Raw genomic sequence first — 22,977 nt, 5'->3', positions numbered from 1 at the left:
AAGGGCACGCTCCGAGTTCCCTTGGCCCTTCGACGAAGCATTTATGCCAACCTAAATGAGAAGGCATGGTCATTTGGATTGTTGGAAGGCTCCTGACCACTGGAGTGGTCACCGTGAAATTTGTATGCTAAAGTGATCTCGTAAATGAAAAAAGAAATTTCTTTCCTTTTTCACATCAATGACATCCACAGTTTGCCACCAACCTCACCCCTCCCTAGTCTGCAGAGCAGCACACTGATTTAACTTTCATTTCTAAAGCTTCCTTTGGAAGATCTCTGCTGGGAAAGCCCCAGAAATCTTTATTGATGTTTTAATAATTTCTAATGGACCCCTTAAAGTAGCAGTCAATGTTTATTTTGATGATTTTCCAAATATTAAAAAAGAAACAAAACAAAATGCAGCACAATGGGATGATAACAGAGATTTCCATGTACTTCTTGCATGAAAGCAAAACATAAAAAATGGAATCCTTTGATCCTGGCCAGTTGGCTCAGGGGTAGAGTGTCGGCCCAGCCTGTGGATGTCCTGGGTTCAATTCCCAGTCAGGGCATACAGAAGAAGCACTCGTTTGCTTCTCGACCCTTCCCCTTCTCATTCCTCTCTGTCTCTCTCTTCCCTTCCTGCAGCAAAGGCTCCATTGGAGCAAAGTTGGCCCAGGTGCTGAGGATGGCTCCATGGCCTCTGCCTCAGGTGCTAGAAGGGCTCTGGTTGCAACTGAGCAATGCGAAGATGGGCAGAGCATCACCCCCTAGTGGATTGATCCTGGTCAGGTGCATGCGGGAGTCTGTCTCTCTGCCTCCCTGCTTCTCACTTCAGAAAAATATAAAGAAGAAAAAAAAAGTAATCCTTTTACAAATGAGGATAATGTAGAGTGAATATTTTCTCTGGAAGGGCCCTTCAAGTGAGAGTGCTAGATATAGCAAATAAAAATATAGAACTCTATGCCATATTGGAAGAAAAAGAATTTAGCTGCCCAACATTATGTACAGAGTGAAAGAGTTCTGAAACCCTCAACATTTTGAATGAGAAGACCCAGAATCTCTATGGCAAGATCCAAGTTATCAAAAACAAAATTTTCTTAAAGCCTGTGTCTTCTGATATGATTATTTCATTTAAACTTAATTAAATTCCCCAGGCAAAGGTTAATTCCAAAGATCTCAGAATGATAGCTCAAGAGGCATGTAAGCTCCAGATGTTTGGTTTGGCGTAAACAGTTACTTAATTTTATTTTTAGTTGGCTTTGAATGTCTTAGAGTGGCGGTCTTTCCTTCCTGTTCAGCTATGGGCCTCAGTTGTCCTCTGCTATGACCTCTTACCCTGCAAAATCACACGCATGGTTGACCAACTGCCCCAAAGGTCTTCGAGTCTGAAAACATGGCTTAATCTGAAAACTCTTTTTATCTCCTAATGTAGTTTTTGTAATGTTAAATGGCAGTAAATGTAACAGAATGTATCACAAAATCATGAGGAAGTTCTTGTCTCAGCTACAGATTTGACTGGTTACCTCCCTTTTCCTCACAGGTTTTTTCAGTGTGTGATGCCCTTTGGTCTCATACCAGGCGCACGTGGCATAGCTGCTGGCACTTTCGCTCTTCTCTCTTCACACCTCCGCGTGAGGGTGTGGCTCAGCGTGTGTTGCAATCGATAGATTTAAAGGCAAGATGCTTTAAAAGGCCTCCTTCTACCATCTTGTTCGCACTACATTTTTAACTTCATCCCCCGTTTGTACAAACCACAGCATTAACAAATAAGTTGGAGACAAGAAGACCTTCAAAGAAGGCATTTTACTTCCACTAAAGTTAATGCCACAATAGGAAGAAAACAGACTCACAAGTCACAGATTATCCCTAAAACCACAGAAAAACTAAATCATAAATCCTAAACTCACTTTGATATGTCCAATAAAAGGCATAACTTACAACCGATGAAAGTGTCTGCTGGAACATAGATTTTTATTTACTCATTGCAGGCTATGACATACCAGCCAATCAATGAATGACACTTATTTAAGCCTTTCCTGTTTAAAATACTGCACTGAAGTTATTTTGACCCAAGTCTGAAAAACTTAGCAGATTTGTTTTATATAATTTATTAAGTCATAACCTCTGGGGGGGGATATATTAGTTAAGTTTTATCTTTCCAAGGAATTTGTTAAGCAATGTGTAACCTTCAATATAGTCAGTGCTTTGTAATTTTTGTGGACATGAGGTTTAAAAACGAAAACGACAATGAAAAGAAAATGACAATGATATATTTCATAGCACAAGAGCCAGGGATTTGGCAGTGTTTGCCATGAATGTGTTATGATCTATGATGGTGAGGACACAGGCTGTGGAGCCCACAGTTCTCTCCAGAGTAGGAGAGGCGTCTGTTCAGTGTTTTGGTCAATGGGACAGATGTACACAAAGATGGTGGAATGCTACCTTCTCACTACTGCTGCTTGCCGAGATGTGGAGTGAAACTGGGAACTGAGCAACATTGATTTACAACTTTACAATGGTTGGGTTTGTCTCTCCTGAATTTAATGTGTCTCTTTCTTTTGGCAATGCACCAACTGGGATGAAGCATGTGCCAAGATTGCCCTGAATTGGGTTGGATTTTTATAGCGCTTTTCCCTATCACTCTCTTTCTCTCAAGTGAGTAATGAATTTCATTAGCTATTCTAAAATCACTCCAGGCCTGGGAAAGGCACCCACTAGTACCTGCTATTATGCAGCAGGGTTGGTGTTGCACCATAGGGGTAATAGGCTCCATTCTTCTTATGTAAGGGATTTGTTTGCTTCTTTTCCCTACATCCAGAGCTCTCTTCCAACCCAATTTCACAGCAGAAGAATAGGATCCTGTCACAAAAACAAATACTCCCTTCCCTTCTGCTTAGAGCACAGATTTCATGAAATGCCAACACAATGTCTAAGTCTTAGAGTTGATCAACCTGCCCTCTTGGTAAGAGCCAGGGCTGCCGAGAGCCATTTAATTGTTTTGGAGCAAGCAGACTGTCTATGCCTTACCCAAGGATTCTAATTTCATGAACGTAGTGTTCCAATACAAAGATCTAAATTATTTTCATAATTGTAATTAAAAATCAAATGGGTGAACAAATGACACTGAAGAATGAAGCATTCGAAGTATGTAACGCTGAAGAATTAAATGACTAAATCATGAACCTAGACCGATGCAACCGAGAATGTAATATGCACTCTGGAATGCATGGTATGGCATAATATTTGTTACGCTTTCAGAACTGGACCACATCCATAGTGCTCATCACATAAGAACTAAGTTTTAAATTTTCACTAGTCCCGTACTTCAAGTACTTGTATTGTAAGTTTAATGTGTACAAAGAGCAAGTAGTAGGCACTCAATAAATATTTGTTGAGTTAATATCATTTCATCCCAGAATTCCTTTTCTGGGACTCTAAGAAGACAAAATAAAACAAAACAACTGCACATATAATCAAAGATCTATACAAAAATGTCTTTGCAACAAGATGTGGTAAATACATCCATTTTAATCCAACAGAGATAAGAAAGGCAGGCAGGTTGGTAGATGCTACATCTCAAGACATCAGAGCTGCTGCTTCAAAAAGTGTAATGCATGTTTTTCAAACAATTGTGTGATGCGAAGAGAGGCTGAGTGCCATCAGGGGCTTTGGAAAGGGCATTGGAAATAAGATAGGGGTTGGACTAAATCAGTAACTAATTGTGCTATACATGCGATGATTCTTCCTTGTAACTCTTCCATCCCTCATTGCAGTTAGTTGGCCCACAACATTTTGAATATGAGTGACTTTTGTGGGAAGACATGAAGAAGTTGGGGTCTGTGATGAAGATGGCAGGCATCGCTACAAAGAAAAAGACAATAAAAGGGCTCTACCTCAGAAGAAAAGAAGGTCAAGTTCATCTTGACACTAGAATCACACATATTGTAACATTAGGCTCTGAATCCAGAGTAGTTAGATCTGTAAGGGGTGGTCAGACCTGAAGGACATGGTCAGCTAAAAATGGGAAACAATAAATTTTCAAGGATAAGGAATGATGAGAAAATTATGGCGCATCCATTCTAAGAAATAATCCATGGCCATTGAAACTGAGTTTTTAAAGTCTATAATAACAAGCAAAATCGCTTACGTATTATCATTAAGTAAAAGTGGAAATAAACACGACAGACCAGAATAACTGCACAAGGCTTAATATTTTAAAGAAAAAAGATGAGAGACATAAATCCAAATATTTTTAGTCATTATATTTGGAAGAGACTATGACATGTAGGATTTTGTTAATTTGAGTTTTCCCGTTTTCTAAATAAATGTCCTATAATGAACATGGATTGCTTTCACTGTGGGGAAAAATTGAACTTGGTCTTTTGAATTATTGTACTTCCATAGAAACACTGGGGAGTCATTTGATATTAGATTGTCTACCCTTTGAAAATCCACCAGAGAGGGAACAGGAAAATTATACAGTGGGGACTTCCTATGGAAGTTCAACCACTAATAACTTCAATTAAAGAAGATACATAAAACTCTTGGGAAAAGAGACTGAGGAAAATAATTACCGATTATGTATGAAGTACTAGAAGCTAAAAAGGGAAGAACAACTAGCAGTGTATTTACTAAATTATTTTGAGCTCTGTGGGGTACCGTAAAAATCTGGTAAATAATTTGAGCACTTCTGTGCACTGGTCATTGTCTTGAAGGATTACAAATCAGAATCTGTATTTGGAAGTACAAGGTATTTTACCTACCAGCTGCATAATTTGGACCAGTCATTTCAATCAGGATTTAGTGAGGTTGACTCAACTGAGTCAAAGGGCAACTTCCTGCTAATACTAGTGCTATTATGAGGATCAAGGAGATGGAGTGTGTGAGGGTGTTAAGTGTACCACCAAATGCCAGACAAACAAAGATTTGTCTTTATTTAAAAATGACTGACATTACCTCACATGTTTAATCCAAAAACATATTCAGAAACCAAGTCAAATCAATCAGCCAATTGAGCTATTCCAATAAATTCTTTATGTACCAAGAACTGTGTTCTATGCTTTAATAGTTATCTAAATTTCCTTTAAAGATACAAACAAACCTTAATAACTAATGATTCTGTGGGGGTGAAGAGAGGTAATAACATAAGGAAAAGCACTAAAAAAAAAAAAGGCACTGTCCCCTCGTTCCCTGGATGTGTCAGGGCAGGCTGCTCCATCTGCCATCTGAAGAAGGAAGGCAATCTACCTAATTCTGGCCATCAGCAAATGAGAGTGACTTTGAAATTCTATCTTTTTATTTTCCTTGAGAAAGAACCTAGAAAATATTGTTACATATTTATACTTCCAGATTTTAAAAAAAGGATTAAATTTAAGATTGGTTTAATATTACATATTGGTTTTGCAAATATAAATATATAGTGAGCTATCATATTGTGGATGTTTAGAATTTGTTTCTGTAGCTCTTACCTACGCATATGCAGGCCAAGCTGGTCAGCACTGGGGAGTTAACAGGATCATTAAGGACTAATGGGGAAAATGTGTTGATGTGATGAGGAATGTAGAGCAATCTCCACAACAAAGTCCTCATATCTGGGGTCCACACACCTGTGTCCTAAATTTTAAGTGTAATTAGGGAGTTAAATCTTGGTTACTCACCGGTAAGGTCATTCTAGTTTGACAATCTAAACTAGTTGTTCCCAGTTCTTTCCAGAGAATCTGATCTTTCCAAAACATACTATGAAGAGATATTTTCTTACTTTTGAGACGTCTCATATTTTTTCTGTAACAAGCAGTATATTCTGTGATGCTAATTTGGACTTCTTTAACCACCCTTGGCATTTTGAGATATCTGAAACTTGATTCTAATCTGAATATTCATAAGAGGGCCAATCTTGTATCTGAATGCTTTCTTCATCTTCCAAAACGTTTCATCTGGCTAATGACTCAGCAAAACAAACCAATAGAGACAGATGTTTTACTTTAGGACTAATACAGTAGACACTAACATGTCAATCCTTTAAACATCTTCTGCACATCCTGGCGCACAGAGAAGCAAATAGCTGAGAGTCAAGATCCACGGGGTCCTTAGAGAGACCCTAAAAAGAATTTCAATCTTGAGATCTCCAAAACAAAACAGAAACAACACCGCTGTTAACTAATTTCTCCATTATCAAGATAACGCATTAAATTTTTAGAGGAAATAAAAGAGCTAAACGACCCATGGATTCTTTTGACCTTAATTTAATCCAGGAATCTTTGGCTTCCATACTATTGGAACGGAACCAACTTCCACACAATTTGTGTTTCAAAACAAATGAGAAAATTGGAGAGAGACCATGCAGCTGGACCCAGGGCCACAGCTGTCAGCCCGTGGCCGTGTGACAGATTCAATTCAGCCTTTCATCAAAGGGAGTTCTCCTGGACAAACTTCTCAAATATTGGAGCTTCAGAAAAGAAGACAAGCTTTTCTTACCAAAAAGGAAACGATTAAGTAAGGAATAAGCCATCTTACGGTGACCCTGTGACCTTCTCTCTGTTTCGGCACCGCAGAGTTTCATGAGAATGGAAAAACACAGGCTAAACCAAAGTTAACAACTGTACAGCTGGGCAAACTCAGATTAAGCTGAATTTGGAAATGGTTCCCCTGGTAACAAACAAGGACATAGATCGTGGAAGAAATCACCGGTAGTCATTCTTTTCAGTGTCTCAGTCCATTTCAGTGAAATAAACCTGGTTAGAGGTGGTAAATTCAAAATCCCTTTAAAAATATATTTAAAAAAAAAAAGATCGCCTGACCTGTGGTGGCGCAGTGGATAAAGCGTCAACCTGGAAATGCTGAGGTCACCGGTTCGAAACCCTGGGCTTGCCTGGTCAAGGCACATATGGGAGTAGATGCTTCCAGCTCCTCCCCCCTGTCTCTCTCTTCTCTCTCTCCCTCCCTCTCTCTCCTCTCTAAAATGAATAAATAAAATAAAATAAATTAAAAAAAAAAAAGATCAACCATCATACTCAACATAAACAAGACATATAGAAAAATCGGAACACTCTATCTTGTTAACCCTAATTCCCTTGGAAAACCAAGGACACCACCAAGCTCTCTAGGCTAATACAAGATGTACTTTCAAATTGGATACAGACCTTTGGAATCCTATTTTCTTTTTAAGGAAATTTGACCGTGTATAGCTCTTAAGAGTACGTCAATATTTATGTGTTATTAGATAGCAAGTAATCATAAAAGATAAATAAAATGGCTGCTTTTTCATCTAACATTGGTCAATATTCATGTGCTATTGTATAGCAAATGATCATAAAACAAATAAAGAAAGATGGCTGCTTTTCCATCCAATACTGGTACTTATAAAAAAGTAGAAAATATCCAAGAAGACCTAAATCAAATTAAATTACATGTCTCATTTAGTTTTCTAGAAACACTTGAAAGATAATAAATATCATTAAAAATACATCACAACCCCATCTCACGTCTGCCTGACACCAGGGAAATTAATGCCCTAGAGCAAACTGCTGGGAATTTTAGATTAATTTGTGTGAAGTCTGTGATGAAAGCTGCTACTGGCTTAAATTTTGATACTATTTTAGTATCAACAGTCACACAAACAAACTTTCACTACCAGGTCAAGTGTGAGGGGAGTGTCTGTGTGTATTTGTGTATGTAACCAAAATCATACATGTCACACACAAACGTAAAAATAAAAGGGTCTGTCAAGAATATATACTTACAGCTGGATGTGAGCTGTAAAGTATAGAATTGTGACAACAATTCCAGTGCCATGTGGACTTTTCCTGTACTCCTGCTCCTTGTGACAGCTCCTAACAGATTGCACTGGGGTTGGGTTGCATTTTTCAGGGATTTGACATGGTAATGGTGCCAACTTGAACTTGGTGAACATGTTAAGGACACTAATCTTTTATGGATTCTTGCTGTATTGGCCAAGAGTTTGCTTAAAGGCTTTAATCACTAAAAAAAAAAAAAAAAAAGAAGACTGGATAAAGAAGATGTGGCACATATACACCATGGTATACTATTCAGCCATAAGAAATGATGACATCAGTTCATTTACAACAAAATGGTGGGATCTTGATAACATTATACGGAGTGAAATAAGTAAATCAGAAAAAAACAAGAACTGCAGGATTCCATACATTGGTGGAACATAAAAATGAGACTAAGAAGGCCCTGGCTGGTTGGCTCAGCGGTAGAGCGTCGGCCTGGTGTGCAGGGGACCCGGGTTCGATTCCTGGCCAGGGCACATAGGAGAAGCGCCCATTTGCTTCTCCACCCCCTTCCCCTCCTTCCTCTCTGTCTCTCTCTTCCCCTCCCGCAGCCAAGGCTCCATTGGAGCAAGGATGGCCCGGGCGCTGGGGATGGCTCCTTGGCCTCTGCCCCAGGCGCTAGAGTGGCTCTGGTCGCGGCAGAGCGACGTCCCGGAGGGGCAGAGCATCGCCCACTGGTGGCCCCCTGGTGGGCAGAGCATCGCCCCTGGTGGGCGTGCCGGGTGGATCCCAGTCGGGTGCATGCGGGAGTCTGTCTGACTGTCTCTCCCCGTTTCCAGCTTCAGAAAAATACAAAAAAAAAAACAACAAAACGAGACTAAGACATGGACAAGAGTGTGGTGGTTATGGGGGTGGGCGGGGAGAGGGAAGGAGGGAGAGGGGGAGGGGGAGGGGGAGGGGCACAAAGAAAACTATTGATAGAAGGTGATGGAGGACAATCTGACTTTGGGTGATGGGTATGCAACAGAATTGAATGACAAGAGAACCTGGACATGTTTTCTTTGAATATATGTACCCTGATTTATTAATGTCACCCCATTAAAATTAATAAAAATTTGTTTATAAAAAAAAGAATAATACTTAAGTTTTCAACAAATCTTCCCTTCATGGTAGTTGGCTCATTCTTGTATTTCCTTTCTTACTTCTGGATACTTGAAACGGAGTATGTACAGTGGGCATTTGTTGTGTGTTGACCTACATAACATCTGTCCTGTTATTTACTTACTTATTTTTTAATACTTGCATTTTAGTGTTGTTTTTTTTTTTTTTTTTTTGGTGACTTAATTATCTCCCAGTCCCCATACAAAGCAGTCTTGGCAAGGCTAACAGTTAAAGGGGATGTGTGTTTCTGTGGTCAAGGGCATGTGGCCCCAGCAAGGCCCGATCAGCACTTCCCCCCAAAACTCTGGATCGTGAGTGGAGAGACGACTGCCCCTTAGTTCCAAACACCAAGACCACCGCTGTTCCCACTGCCCTGACATGCTGTGTCCACCCTGCTCCTGCCCAGCCTGTGTCCTCATTCTTCCTTGTGTTCCCTTCTCTGCACTCTGCTTGTTTACCTTGCAACTTTCTTCTGCTTGCAACTAAGGAAATCTAAGAAGATCCAATACAAGGAGCAGCAGCTATCATAAAGGACTCTTATCGCCTCGGGTTGTCTTTATTTGGATTTGAATAGCTGTAAAGGAGAATTTTTCATCGCCAATGACTCCTTCAAGTTCAGGAGTTTAGGTCCAGTAAGTTCCTGTATTGTTAATGATTTCCAATGTCATCTAGTTCTATAAAACTAGAGAACATTACACTCAGTGAAATAAGTAAATCAGAAAAAGCTAAGAACTATATGATTTCATACTTAGGTGGGAGATAAAACTGAGACTCATGGACATAGATAAAATTGAAGTGGTTACCTGGAGGTGAGGATAGGGGACTTAAGAGAGAAATATATGGTGACACAAAATGATTTGACTCTGGGTAATGGGCACAAGACAAAATCAACAGTTCAAATGCTATGAAGATGGTCACCTGAAAGCTATGTGCTCTTATTGATCAATGTCACCCTTTTAACTTTAATTTCTAAATAAATTAAAATATAAAAACCATATCCCAGCCCTCATGCATCCTGGGCATAGGGGCCTTAAGTACCTGCTTGATTTTCCAAGATGGTAAACTCAGTGCAGCACTCACCTCCAACTTGAAGCCTAACTCATCCCTCTGCTATGACACCAGGATAACTGGGGGCTCAAATATAAGATTCTTTCTACATCCGCTTTCACTGCTGACATTCCACAGACTACATTTTCTCTCCCAAGAGGTGCTGGTTTGTACAGAAAGTGCTGGTAGACCTCTGGAATACCTGTGAAACCAGGTGTCTCTAAGACATTCCCGGTCCCACATCCCTTGCTTTTATTCTGCCATTTTTTATTGTGAAAAGCATCACAATTGCTATTTTTGTTATATTATAACAACTCATCGTGTAAGCACTGTTTGCTTGTAGACATAACATAATTACACACAATAATTTAATACTAATAGTAACAATATAAACTATCATTTTTATGATTCACCCTCTATATGCTAAGAATAGTTAACTATTTTTCTACTACTAGTATGATAAGCAAATGACTAGGTTCATGCTAAGTATATAACACTTTTTCTCCTTGAATATAGTATCAAGCTTAGAAGAGGTCATCATTGCTTTATTTTATAGATGCAGAGACTTGGATTCTGAGGACTTGCTGAGCAAGCTGATAGAAGAATTGATCATTTAACTCTGCTCAGCAGGAAGCATGTGATCCACTCCTCTCTCCCCTCCTCTCCTCTCCTCTCCTCTCCTCTCCTCTCCTCTCCTCTCCTCTCCTCTCCTCTCCTCTCCTCTCCTCTCCTCTCCTCTCCTCTCCTCTCCTCTCCTCTCCTCTCCTCTCCTCTCTTCTCCTCTCCTCTCCTCTCTTCTCCTCTCCTCTCCATTCTAGTCCACTCCACATTCCACTCCACTTCACTCCATTCCACTCTACTAACAAAGGTCATGGCCTTTCAGGAATAAACAACACAACAGCACTTCTCCCCCTTGCTGGGGAGATTCTGAATCAGAGCTGTAGTTTTGAAGAGCATTCCTGTTCCTTGTGTGAGTTCTGCAAGGAAGGTCACAAGAACTCTAAGGGCTGGTATGAGGTCCCTGGTCATTTCAGGGAGGGAAGTGCTAAGGACAGAGGACAACAAAATATTTATAAGAGGGTAAGGAGGATCAAGAAAAGGAAATCAAAAAGTATACTAAGGAACCAGAGTGAATGTTTAGATAATGTCTGTGTCAAAAGCCACAGTGGAAACTGTCACTAGTTGAGGAAATTTGTCAATTCAGAAAGCTGTACCACTGCCACCATCCAGGAAATAAAAAGTAACACCATCATGGTATTATTTTCTTTCCACTGTGGCATTCCCCAGCTCTAATAGTCCACCTCCAGCTCAGATAGTTCTCAAGGGCACTGTCATAAAGTTAGTTCTGCCCAGTGGCAGTCACCCCCACCGTCCTCTCTCCTGACTCACCTCTTCTCCCTCTCTTAGCAGTCAGTCTTAAGAAAAGTGCATTAGTTCTTGGTTTAGTTGCAGGTACCCGTTCTGAGTCCCTTTGAAAAGCATCTGCTATGCAGCTATCTGGTACCTGCGCTGGCTCCGCCCTCTCGCTGTGGCCACACCCAGAGCCTTCTGATGAGGCTCACTGCTTTGGCCAGCTCAAGTTTCAATTTAGGCTTCTCTATTTCCATGGTCCAGATTGAATTTGATCTCCTCTCCTGTTACTCCTGCCTCTTTGCTTTCTCAACTTGTCCATTTATAGCTTTCGTTCTTATTTTTCACTGTGTTTCAAACCTGATTCAGTCTCATTTCATTGTCTCCTGCAAGCATCATCCTGGGACACCTGCCTGGGCTGCCTTTGGCTAACTGAGAATGTCTGTATAAAACAAACAGGCACAGTAAGTAAGGAAGCCCAGATGACCAGGGAGGAAGGCTGTTCGCATTAACACAGAAGAATAAAGGGTAAAAAACAGAGATAATGACACAATGCATATTATAAAATGATGTATGTGGGAGACATGTTTGAGACATTCACCTTAGATCCTCTGACTATAGTTTTCAATATTCTAGTAAAGTGTTAATAGACTATTACTAAAGAGGAGAGCAAGAATTTTTATGCATAGTCAAAGTTTTCCAAATATTTTGAAATTCTGCTGATTTAAGACCTACATGCAAGTAAGAACTTAAAAATATCAACTCACATTTATTTCATCAAAATTTTCATTTTTATGATTGTACAAATGAATGGTATAATAATTCAACTTAATTGTGTACACAATCTTTCCAAATTAAGACATGTAACTTAGAAAGAAAACTATCTTTTTATTGACTTCCTAAACACCAGAGATAATTCTGAATGAATTGGCTTAAAAAAATAATCAGTTACAAAGAAAAACTTTAACTATAGAACACCACACATATTTCAAAAATTAAGGGAATTTGTTCTACTTGATCTAACACATAAGTTTCATTTTTCTTGACATTTTCTTATAGTGCAGCTGCACTCTGTGATAAATGAATTTAAAGTATGTAGAGGCATTTCTTAGACAATAGACTTAAAAACTGGATTCATAAATGAAACTTGCAAAACAATTAAAATTTACAGTTAAATAAACAGCTTCAAACAGCATTTGAAAAAAAAACCCCACCCAGAATAGACAAAATCATCGATCTAGGTCATGAGAGTATAAAGTTTGGGTAATGTACTTCTCAGGAAGTCGCAGACATCTGGTTAAGCATTCTAGATTACTAAGAAGTTCAACTATTTCTAAATCTGCCTCATTGCAAAAAATAATTTGTTGAGTTCAAAATGCCCATCCTTATAAAAACAGATAATCTGTAACAATCATATCCAAAAATCATTATTTCTCCTTTCACTACAATATAAGAGTATATCTAAAAATTCAAAGGAATTCACTATTTTATTCTCTTTTAGGCCCACCTTCATTTTGTCACTTGAATTGCTTTTTCTTTATCACTTCTCAAGTTGTCTCTGAAGCCAGTCTAAGGATATTGGTTTAGCTTTTAGAAAGCTTAGATGGTTGCACTGTGGAATGTCCACATGGGCTGTGGGTGGATTTTAGCTCAGCTGGGTTTAGGTGGGGAAAGGAAAATAAAGGCATTTCTAAGGCAAACCCCATCAACACTGACCAAGCTAGGACCCCTGAGCGCTCACTCCACTTGATGCAATTCAGCATTGTCTACTGAGTAGCCCTGTCACCCAAAAAGCCTCCCATGAGGAAGGTGTAACCTTCCACTGGCTTCATTTGTTACAGTTATTGCAAAGACAACCTCCTTACAATTATATCCCTCTTCCTTTGTCTTGGAAACAAATGTTTTACTTGGTTTTATTAATACTACATAACACTTGTAACTCAAATTTTTACAGTGTTCAAATCATGTTCAGAATGTACAAGATCAACTTGATTTCAGTAAGTAATCCTAAAGCCGGGAAGGTGCCATTATGAACAGTTTATGGAAGAGGAAATTGACACCAGACTCATATAAATAATCTGCATACGGTCATATAGATGATGGGCAAGAAAGTGAGATAGAATGACCCCCTAGGGCTCTCGTTGCACATTTCCCTTTCTTGGATTAACTTTTTTTCAGAGTGAATCCCATGTCTCAAGATAACACTTAAGGATGGACTAAACAATCCTCTATTCTTCAGAAGAGGCAACCTGTGAAAGGAGATACGCTGTCTTATGAAGATCCCAAACAGACAACAGTAGCAGGAAAGGTCCCCGGTGCCTTCCGCAGAAGAAAGCTAATCACTGTATGAATGGTCTTAATTAAACATGAATGCATTGCTGTGGGAAAACACTCCGTCCCTACTGGCTGGTTTCCCCATAGTTCTCTGTAGCAATACCTTCAAATTCAATTAAGATCATTCTTAGAGTGATTAGCTTCTTTATATGGGGAGTCACCAGGGACTGTTCTATTGCCAACTTGTTTATATGGTCTGTGAGAGATAGACCTGCTCTTCTCTTGTGTGCTGTCTCTTTCAGGGAACACAAGAAGAGGTAAATCTCATGGTGACATCACATACAAAACTTCTTAATTCCACTAAGAGAAAGGCAGCAAGGAAATTACGTTGTTTTTTTTTGTTTTGTTTTCAGACTGGCCTAAAGATAAAAATAATCTCAAACCAGACAAGTTTTTCAAACATTTATGTTCATGAAGAGGCAGGTGGTAAGCAATTGATGAGGCTTTTATGGAGCCAGAAGAGAAGACACACTTGCTCACTCATTTCATCAGGCCCAGGACGTTGAATACGCCAGCTACGAAATGCTTCATGGAAAGACCCAGGCATCTCCCGTGGAAACAAGGTCACTGGGCTCACTGGCCCGTGCTTCACAATGGGAGATGTGCACTACTGAGATAATGACCCTGGAACCAACAACCAAACAACAACACGGCACCGATCCCATGAGCCACATGCCTGGTAAATTCTGTCCATGTTACAGTACCACTATTTAGATGGTAAGTATAAAGAGAACCACTGTTATTTGAGATGTAGTATTCTTGTACCTGATTTTGGCCTATCAGAGGCTGGCTATTCATTCATTTAATTATTCATATCCATGAAATGACTATTGATAAAGAGTCATAACATTATCATATACACAGTTTTGTTTTGTTTTTTTAAAAAAGAGCTACTCTGTTTCTAGATGTTTATATGAACAACAAAACAATATCTACCCATAGTAGTTCTCAACTAGGGATATTATTACCGTCTCGCCCCAGGAACATTTGGCAATATTGGAGACATTTTTGTCACAACTGGGGAGAGTGTGGCCCTAGTATCTAGTAGGTAGAGGCCAGGGATGTTACTAAACATCATGCAAAGCATAGATAGTCTGGCACAACAAAGAAATCTCAAACCCCAGATAACAGTGATGCTGAGGTTAAGAATCCTTACCCTGAAGAAAGCATGCAAAACTTGAACACCCTGTAGGATAAACATGTCTATAAAAACAACTCCCCAGCAATATTGTTGCAGCCACCATTTGCCACATAAAGCGAGCCTTCCACATTACATGTGGTTTCCTGAAGGGCTCCAGCAATTGGCTCCAAGATTGAGCTGCTGGTCCTTCTAACAGATAGAAACCTAGAATTCTGTAATAAGTACACACTTCCAGAGCTCTTATTTTGTTCACAAACAATAAGATAGAAACATTTTAACAGTAAAAAGCTTTATCTTTTTAGCCTATAAAACATTACTTTTTACTCTCTTTCTTGGCTTGCTTAATCCAATACTTACATTTTCTTTCTCTTTTGAATTTTTCTAAGAATTATGAAACAAATAACGAGTGATATGTGATAAAAACACAGTAATGATATTTTTTAAAAACAACTATATAAAAGTTACCAATTGGGCTCTTTTTTGAAGCAATTGTAAGCTTTTTTTTTAAAAAAAGACAATATTTTAGTAATATTTTTAACTATTTAAATCCTCTATCAATATGTTTTAAAATAAGGATGTAAGTAACAGAGGATATTTATGAGCCAAAATGAAAATTCTGTTCCATCCAGGGCTTCACCCATAGACCGTATTACAATACCACCCCAGAGCTAATCTTACTTTTTTTAAACATCGAAAGAAAGCCATATAGCACACCCCGACATCCGGATACCTACAGAGCTAAGTTTGTGGATTTCTTCTTGATTTACTCTTCTCACCGTGCGTCTCTTCTTCCAAAATTCACTGGCCTCCCGTTTGAAAACCTTCCCTCGGAAGCTCATTGTATCGCTGTCATTTGATTCACAAAATATTTAAAAACACCGGTTTTGTGAAACTTTACCAGGCTCCGCGATTCTCTTTCTTCCCCGGTAAAAAGGGAAATGCTCATGCAACATGAACATAACTCATCAGAAAGGAAAGAAAACTGACAAGTTACCGCTTCCTGTAAGTAACTAACTACCAGCTGTTCAGACAGGCTTTTGTGCATGGACTCTCTCTAATCACCTCCTTTAAAGCAAGACAAAAACACAAAATGAGCGTGGATGTCTACGAGAACTGCTCATAGCAAAACAAATCAGATGATGTAAAATCACCCATGGAACCAAATCAAGACTGAATCGAAGATCTCATTTAAATGTAAGGTTCTCTGTGAGCCACCGAAACAGACATCTAAACTTTATCAGTTTGGCTAGATTTCAAAGGTAAACCATAATAATATATACCTGAGGTCGGAGAAGTCTGTTTAAAGCAGTTGCTTATGAAAATATAGAATGAATCAATGGTCTTTCTAGAGGGGTGCCCAAGACAATTGCTTAGGGCACAAGAAGAAAATATTAGAATTTGATTTATACTGGTTATCCAAATAAGAAAAATGGACACAAACACCTTGATTCTGTATGTCAAATGGTCGCAAAGAGTCACAGTTCTCTAATCTTTAGAGTTTTATGCGCTTTCTCTGGGGCTGTGTAAAGGTGCACCTCTCCCCTCAGACCCACGCAAACGTTCCTTTCTGTTTTATTTTCCTCCATAGTGCTTATTAGCATGCCGAACCACCATACATTTTACTTATTCATTTAAATTACAGTCTGCCTTCTCCTAGACTCCACGCTCCATGAGAGTGAGAGTTTTATCTGCTTCCTTCGCTCTGTCTTCAGTGATTAGAATAGCATCTGGCATCCAGAGGGTTCTCAGTATATGATTAAGTTTAATGAAAAAAATAAATGAGGGGTTTACATTCTTGTCCATGTATTTGTTGTGTTTTGAAATATTAGCTATTGGTAAGAACTATATAATTAATAAATAAACATAGAATATGGGAGTGTAGTCAATTTTTTTTTTCTACTCCATGCATGAGATAAATAATATTTTGAGCCAACAGTACTAGAAATGACTGATTAAACATTAGAAAGATTGGTTCTAAAACCCATTGTTGTATGAGACAGCTGTTCAGTTTTTATTAAGATTTTGTTCCTCCATTTATAGGATGCATCTACTCAATTAAGGTGGTGCCCACCAGCATTTTTTTGTCCGTGAAGCATGATGTAGGTTATAAAGATGGTTGAAACAATCTCCACCCAGGACTGATCTCCATGACTACCGAGGAAGAAGAAACTCCCACCAGCTCTCCGAGGAGATAGGTCTTGAGGAGAGATTCCTTACATCAAGGAGGGTCAGCTGGAGGCAGCTTTGCCCAGAGTGCCGTATGCTGGGCATTGTGGGTAGAAGCCAGAAGCTTAACCAGGAGAACAGTTAAAAGTTCTGTGAAAAGTTCTCAAAGTGTTTTGGGGGTTTTGACCTTTCGGAAAGAAAGACTACAGGGCTGCTACTTAGCTCACAGATTTTGCTCATGTCCTGTCTGGACGTGCGATTCAGGCTACAGATGGAAAGGGGGAGACCGACAAGAGGAGGGGACAATGAGTAAGTACTTTGTGGTTTGGGCGGAGGCTTTTGTTCCAGAGCCTGGTCTCTCTTTCTAGTGCTCAGCACGTTAATGGGGGAGGCGCAGCTGGGCCACCAGAGATGATGCAAACTTGCAACCGGAAGTAGGAAGTGGTCCCAGATAACCTGTGGCTTGTCCCTAATTTCCTTCCAGTCTTTACTCAAATGTCTCTTCCTCAGAAAGCCTCCTCTGACCACCAATTTAAACCTGTGGCCTCCTCCCCTTAAATACTTCTGATGACCCTTCCTTTTGTTTTGTTTTGTTTTGCCTTAAAATGGAATAAGACATTCTGATTTCACCCTTAGGAATCCTGTGTGCAAAGAGAGTTCTGATTCTGTATAGAAGACAGCAATCTTCAAAGAAGGTCTCATTTAACCAGCTGGGTCCGAAAACCGAGGCCTTAAGAAGATGCCATCAGGCCCTGACTGGTTGGCTCAGCGGTAGAGCGCCGGCCTGGCGTGCAGGGGACCCGGGTTCGATTCCTGGCCAGGGCACATAGGAGAAGTTCCCATTTGCTTCTCCATCCCCCCTTTCCTCTCTGTCTCTCTCTTCCCCTCCCACAGCCAAGGCTCCATTGGAGCAAACATGGCCCGGGCGCTGGGGATGGCTCCTTGGCCTCTGCCCCAGGCACTAGAGTGGCTCTGGTCGCGGCAGAGCAACGCCCCGGAGGGGCAGAACATCACCTCCTGGTGGGCAGAGCATCGCCCCTGGTGGGCATGCCGGGTGGATCCCGGTCGGGCGCATGCAGGAGTCTGTCTGACTGTCTCTCCCCTTCCAGCTTCAGAAAAATACACACACACACACACACACACACAAAAAAAAAAGAAGATGCCATCAGCTTATTTAGAAGCCTTCCCTCCATCTTGATTACTTCTTACTGACGCAGGTGATTCCCTTCCCCCCAACGGCAACTGGATTGAGCTGAAGCACATACATACACAGTGATGCCTCGGTTTTCATGAACAGTCCATTGGAAAACAATCAGCGAAATTGGAAACTGATGAAAACCGAGGCAGTTAATTCATATGAATCAATGTAAATCCAATTAATTTATAGACACTCCAAAATACATACCAAAAACACATTATACCGAATACTGCAAGGGTAGTCAACCTTTTCATACCTACCGCCCATTTTGGTATCTCTGTTAGTAGTAAAATTTTCTAACTGCCCACCAGTTCCACAGACATGGTGATTTGTAAAGTAGGGAAGTAACTTTACTTTATAAAATTTATAAAGCAGAGTTACAGCAAGTTAAAGCATATAATAATAATTTCTTACCAAGTACTTTATGTCAGATTTTTGCTAAGTTTGGCAGAATAAATCTTTATAAAACAACTTACTATAGTTAAATCTATCTTTTTATTTATACTTTGGTTGCTCCGCTACCACCCACCATGAAAGCTGGAACACCCACTAGTGGGCAGTAGGGACCAGGTTGACTACCACTGGAATACTGTATACGCAGTAATCACTTACATGTAATTGTAGTATTAGCACTCGCAATCAATAAAAAAGCACAAAAACACTGGAAAGCAAGGGAATTGTTTGGCTAGATGTGTGGGGTGATGCTCACACAATAAGAAACAATGCCACACAGCAGAAGAACGCGTGGGTGGCCCTGTTTTCGCAAAATTAGCAGCGAGGTCACACGGGCACTCCGATGAAATCTGAGACAACCGACGAAAACCGAGACAAAATTTTTATGGAAAAAATTGACAAAAACTGAAACCGATGATAACTGAAGTCAGCAAAAACCAAGGCATTACTGTACCTCAGGCTTGAGCCACACAGACAACTCCACCTTGTTGTGCAGCAATTTGTGCAAGACAAGTAAAAGGAAACACTGATCATTCCTTGTCGAACGAAGTATGGAGACTGAGAAAGCCCTCTTTCTAAATGAATAAGAAAAATAGCAAGATACTATAAAAATAACAACTGGGGGCATAACGTGAGACTTAATCTATAATTGGCTCAAGTAGTCAACTGAGGATTCCACAGAGCAGAAGCTCCTTTGAGCCATAGTCATTGAATATTTAGAAATTGTACTGTCTGCCTTTAACTAAACAGATCTCACCCTCTAAATAACTTTCTGTCATTTGTTACAGAGTACATGCTGAATTTTCAGATTTCTTTCATTAGATGATATTATGAGAGTATTCCTCCAGTCACCTAATTTCCTGGTATATGATCACGTTTCCATCTTAATAGCTGAAAATAGTATTTTGCAATCCTTTTTAGACTGTGGATCTATTTGAGAATTTAATAAAAACTATGAACTCACCAGAAAAATGTAAGTATCAGAAAATGTGCACGCATAGTCAAGAGTCACAGATCTCTGAAGTCCATCTGCGGACCCTCTTTCTTGTAGTACCATAAATCTCTAACTGAGAGTTTTATTTATTTATTTTTTCAGAATTGGTAAATTTTATTTTGAAATTAAATTTAATGGGGTGACATTGATCAATAAGATTACACAGATTTCAGGTGAACATCTCTATAGCATTTGAACTGTTGAATATGTTGTGTACCCATCACCCAAAGTCAAATCATTTTCCTTCACCATATATTTGTCCCTCTTTACTCCCCTCTCTCACCCCCTCTATTGAGTAACTATTTCACTTTTTTCTATGTCCACAAGTTTTATATCCCATCTATGTGGGATATATATATATATTTGTCTCTCTTTACTCTCCTGTCACTTGCTCCTCTCTCCTTGGAAGATACTTAACTTTTATCTATTTCCATGAATCCCAGTTTTATATCCTACCTATATGTGAAATCCTATAGCTCTTAGCTTTTTCTGATTTACTTATTTCAAGTTAGTATAATGCTCTCAAGGTCCATCCATGTTGTTGTAAATGGCAATATGTCCTCATTTCTTATGGCTGAGTAGTATTCCATTGTATATACAGAGTTTTAGAAGATTTGGGCGTTTTAGAAGGAATACTATCTTATGACAAGACATTTAATAATCTTGAGCAACTCTTTAAGTGACTTCCTTTATTTCTAATATTTGCATCTGTTCTCTCCTCTATTCCTCTTTAGGCGCCAAACTTCTTTATCCCGGAGTCCCTCCCACTCCTCTACTTCTGCAATGTGAGGATGACTCATCTCTCCCCTTGCTCAGCTGCTAACCTATTCTCACTAAAATATTAGCAAAAGAAGCCATTGACAGGCAATATATGAGGATGTCAGATGGACACAACCTGGGGTGAATGTGAAGGAGGGGAAATCCAGTAGTGTGAGGTGGTGTTCCCCAGAATGGCACTGTCGGGGAACTCAACGGCCCTTTGCCTTCCTTGATTTCAGATGAAGTCTGTTTCTCCAGGATTCTGTGAGTCTAAGCAAGGTGGTGCCCGGCATCCGGGCAGAGATGCTTGTAGGACCCAAGAATGTCCACAGAGATTCATTGTGAGAGATAAGCAAGGTGACGACTAAAGGCCTTGTAGTCTTGGATCCAGACAGATCCATGTCTGGATCTCTTCAGTCACATATTTCATGACCACCAGTAGATTACATGACCTCTGTCTTCCTGGTTCTTATTTACACAGTGAAGCAATTAGTCTACAGCTTATGAGGTTGTTGTGAAATAATCCATACAAGTATCTGGCATTGAGTGACAGACAATACATATACATACATATATATAATATATATATATATATACACACACACATATATAATAGTTAAGGTTTCTATATGTGCATATATGTAAACTATTATCTATTGAATGTGATTGGTATTTAGCAGGCCTACATAGGTGCGTATTCATGTATAGACATAACAGAACCATGCGCATATACATGCACATACAAAATACACAAACACATATATTTTTATATATAAATGTATGCAAAGTTTGGTCCCATGGTATCCAGAGAAAGTAAGGGTGCAGTTTTCAAAAGATAGTAAGAAAAGATAAGGAAGTTAGTTAAAATGGGAAATCTTAACCATGTTTTAGAAGAAATAGGCATTTGAGTATCAAAGTGTCAGAAATTTGATAAAAGAGTCTGGTGGTCTGCATTACCTTTCCTATCGCTGATGTAACAGATTACCACACATTTAGCAGCTTGAACCAAAACCCATTTATTATCTCATGATCTTCCTGGGTCAGAAATCTGAGTACAAAGTGGCTCAGAGGCTACTTGGAGTCTGCAGTCCAAGTGTGGTGCTGAGAGAATTCATTCCTCGCAGTTGTTGGACTAAGGTCCCCGTTTCATTGCTGCCTGTCAGCCAGGGGTCATTGCCAAGGTCTAGAGGTTGCCTGCATTCTGTGGCTCAGGGTTCCTTTCTAAGCCAGAAACAACAGGTTAAGTCCATCTCACACTCTGAATCTCTCTGACTTTTCTTTCTGCCTCAGCTCTCTTAAACCTCTCTTCTGCCGAATCCCTCTAGTGTAGCCAGAGATGTCTTGGCTGATAACATCTCATGTAATTTGATTGGTTCTACCTGGATAATCCAGGATAATTTTTATATCTGAAGGCCAGATAATAATCAACTTTAATTCACATCCGCAAAGTCCTTTCACGGCAGTGCGAGGGTCAGTGTTTGGTTATACCACCAGAGAGTCTTGGGGAGGGACATCTTTAGAAAACTGTCTCCCAAACTGTTCTTTTCTGGATGACAGTTTGATTTTCTTAAAAATCATTTTAACATCAAGAAAATACTGAGGGCCCTGGCCGGTTGGCTCAGCGGTAGAGTGTCAGCTAGGCATGTAGAAGTCCCGAGTTTGATTCCTGGCCAGGGCACACAGGAGAAGCGCCCATCTACTTCTCCACCTTTCCCACTCTTCTTTCTCTCTATCTCTCTCTTCCCCTCCCACAGCCAAGACTCCACTGGAGCGAAGTTGGCCCAGGCATTGAGGATGGCTCCATAGCCTCTGCCTCAGGTGCTAGAATGGCTCTGGTTGCAATGGAGCAATGCCCCAGATGGGCAGAGCATCGCTCCCTGGTGGGCATGCTGGGTGGATCCCGGTCAGGTGCATGTGGGAGTCTGTCTGACTGCTTCCTTGCTTCTAACTTCGGAAAAATACAAAAAAAGAAAAAATGTGCTGAGACCTGATTGGTGGTGGCATAGTGGATAGTATGAACTTGGTATACTGAGGTCCCAGGTTTGAAACTCTGAGGTCGCCAGCTTGAGCGTGGAATCATCAAAATGATCCCATGATCCCTGGCTTGAAGCCCTAGAGCAGCGGTCCCCAACCTTTTCTGGGCCACGGACCGGTTTAATGTCAGAAAATATTTTCATGGACCGGCCTTTAGGGTGGGACAGATAAATGCACAAAATAAAATTATGCTACCGGCGTAAAACCTGTGGTATTTTTAAATATAATTGTCAAACTTACGAGACAAGCATCAAGAGTGAGTCTTAGACGGGTGTAACAGAGGGAATCTGGTCATTTTTTAAAAATAAAACATTGATCAGACTTAAATATAAATAAAACAGAAATAATGTAAGTTATTTATTCTTTCTCTGCGGACCGGTACCAAATGGCCCACGAACCGGTACCGGTCCGCAGCCCGGGGGTTGGGGACCACTGCCCTAGAGCCCTGGTTTGAGCAAGGAGTCACCCGCTCGGCTTGAGCCTCCCCCTCTCAAAGCACATATGAAAAGCAATCAATGAACTAAAGTGATACAACTAGGAGTTGATGCTTCTCATTCATCTCTCTCTCTTCCTGTTTCTCTCTTTCTCTCTCACTAAAAAAATAAAAGGGGAAAAGAAAAAAAGGG

General features: G+C 40.0%; 1 protein-coding gene across 5 annotated transcripts in view; it reads right to left on the bottom strand.

Moving 5' to 3' along the window:
• DOCK10 (dedicator of cytokinesis 10) overlaps window positions 1-22,977 on the bottom strand; it is a 197,727-nt gene that overhangs the window by 148,736 nt on the left and 26,014 nt on the right. Inside the window, exon 1 of one of the 5 annotated variants that reach the window (XM_066279144.1) lies at window positions 15,482-15,724. The exons of the other annotated variants lie outside the window; for them this stretch is intronic. Within the exon in view, the coding sequence (XP_066135241.1) occupies window positions 15,482-15,586 (105 nt within the window). The 5' untranslated portion in view covers window positions 15,587-15,724. Of the gene's footprint in view, window positions 1-15,481; window positions 15,725-22,977 lie in introns of those variants that run through there. 5 annotated transcript variants of the gene reach the window in all.

Source organism: Saccopteryx bilineata, chromosome 5, assembly GCF_036850765.1.
Source record: "Saccopteryx bilineata isolate mSacBil1 chromosome 5, mSacBil1_pri_phased_curated, whole genome shotgun sequence".
NCBI classification, from domain to species: domain Eukaryota; kingdom Metazoa; phylum Chordata; class Mammalia; order Chiroptera; family Emballonuridae; genus Saccopteryx; species Saccopteryx bilineata.
Note: the sequence above shows the minus strand (reverse complement) of the source record. Positions and strands in the feature narration are given on the sequence as shown.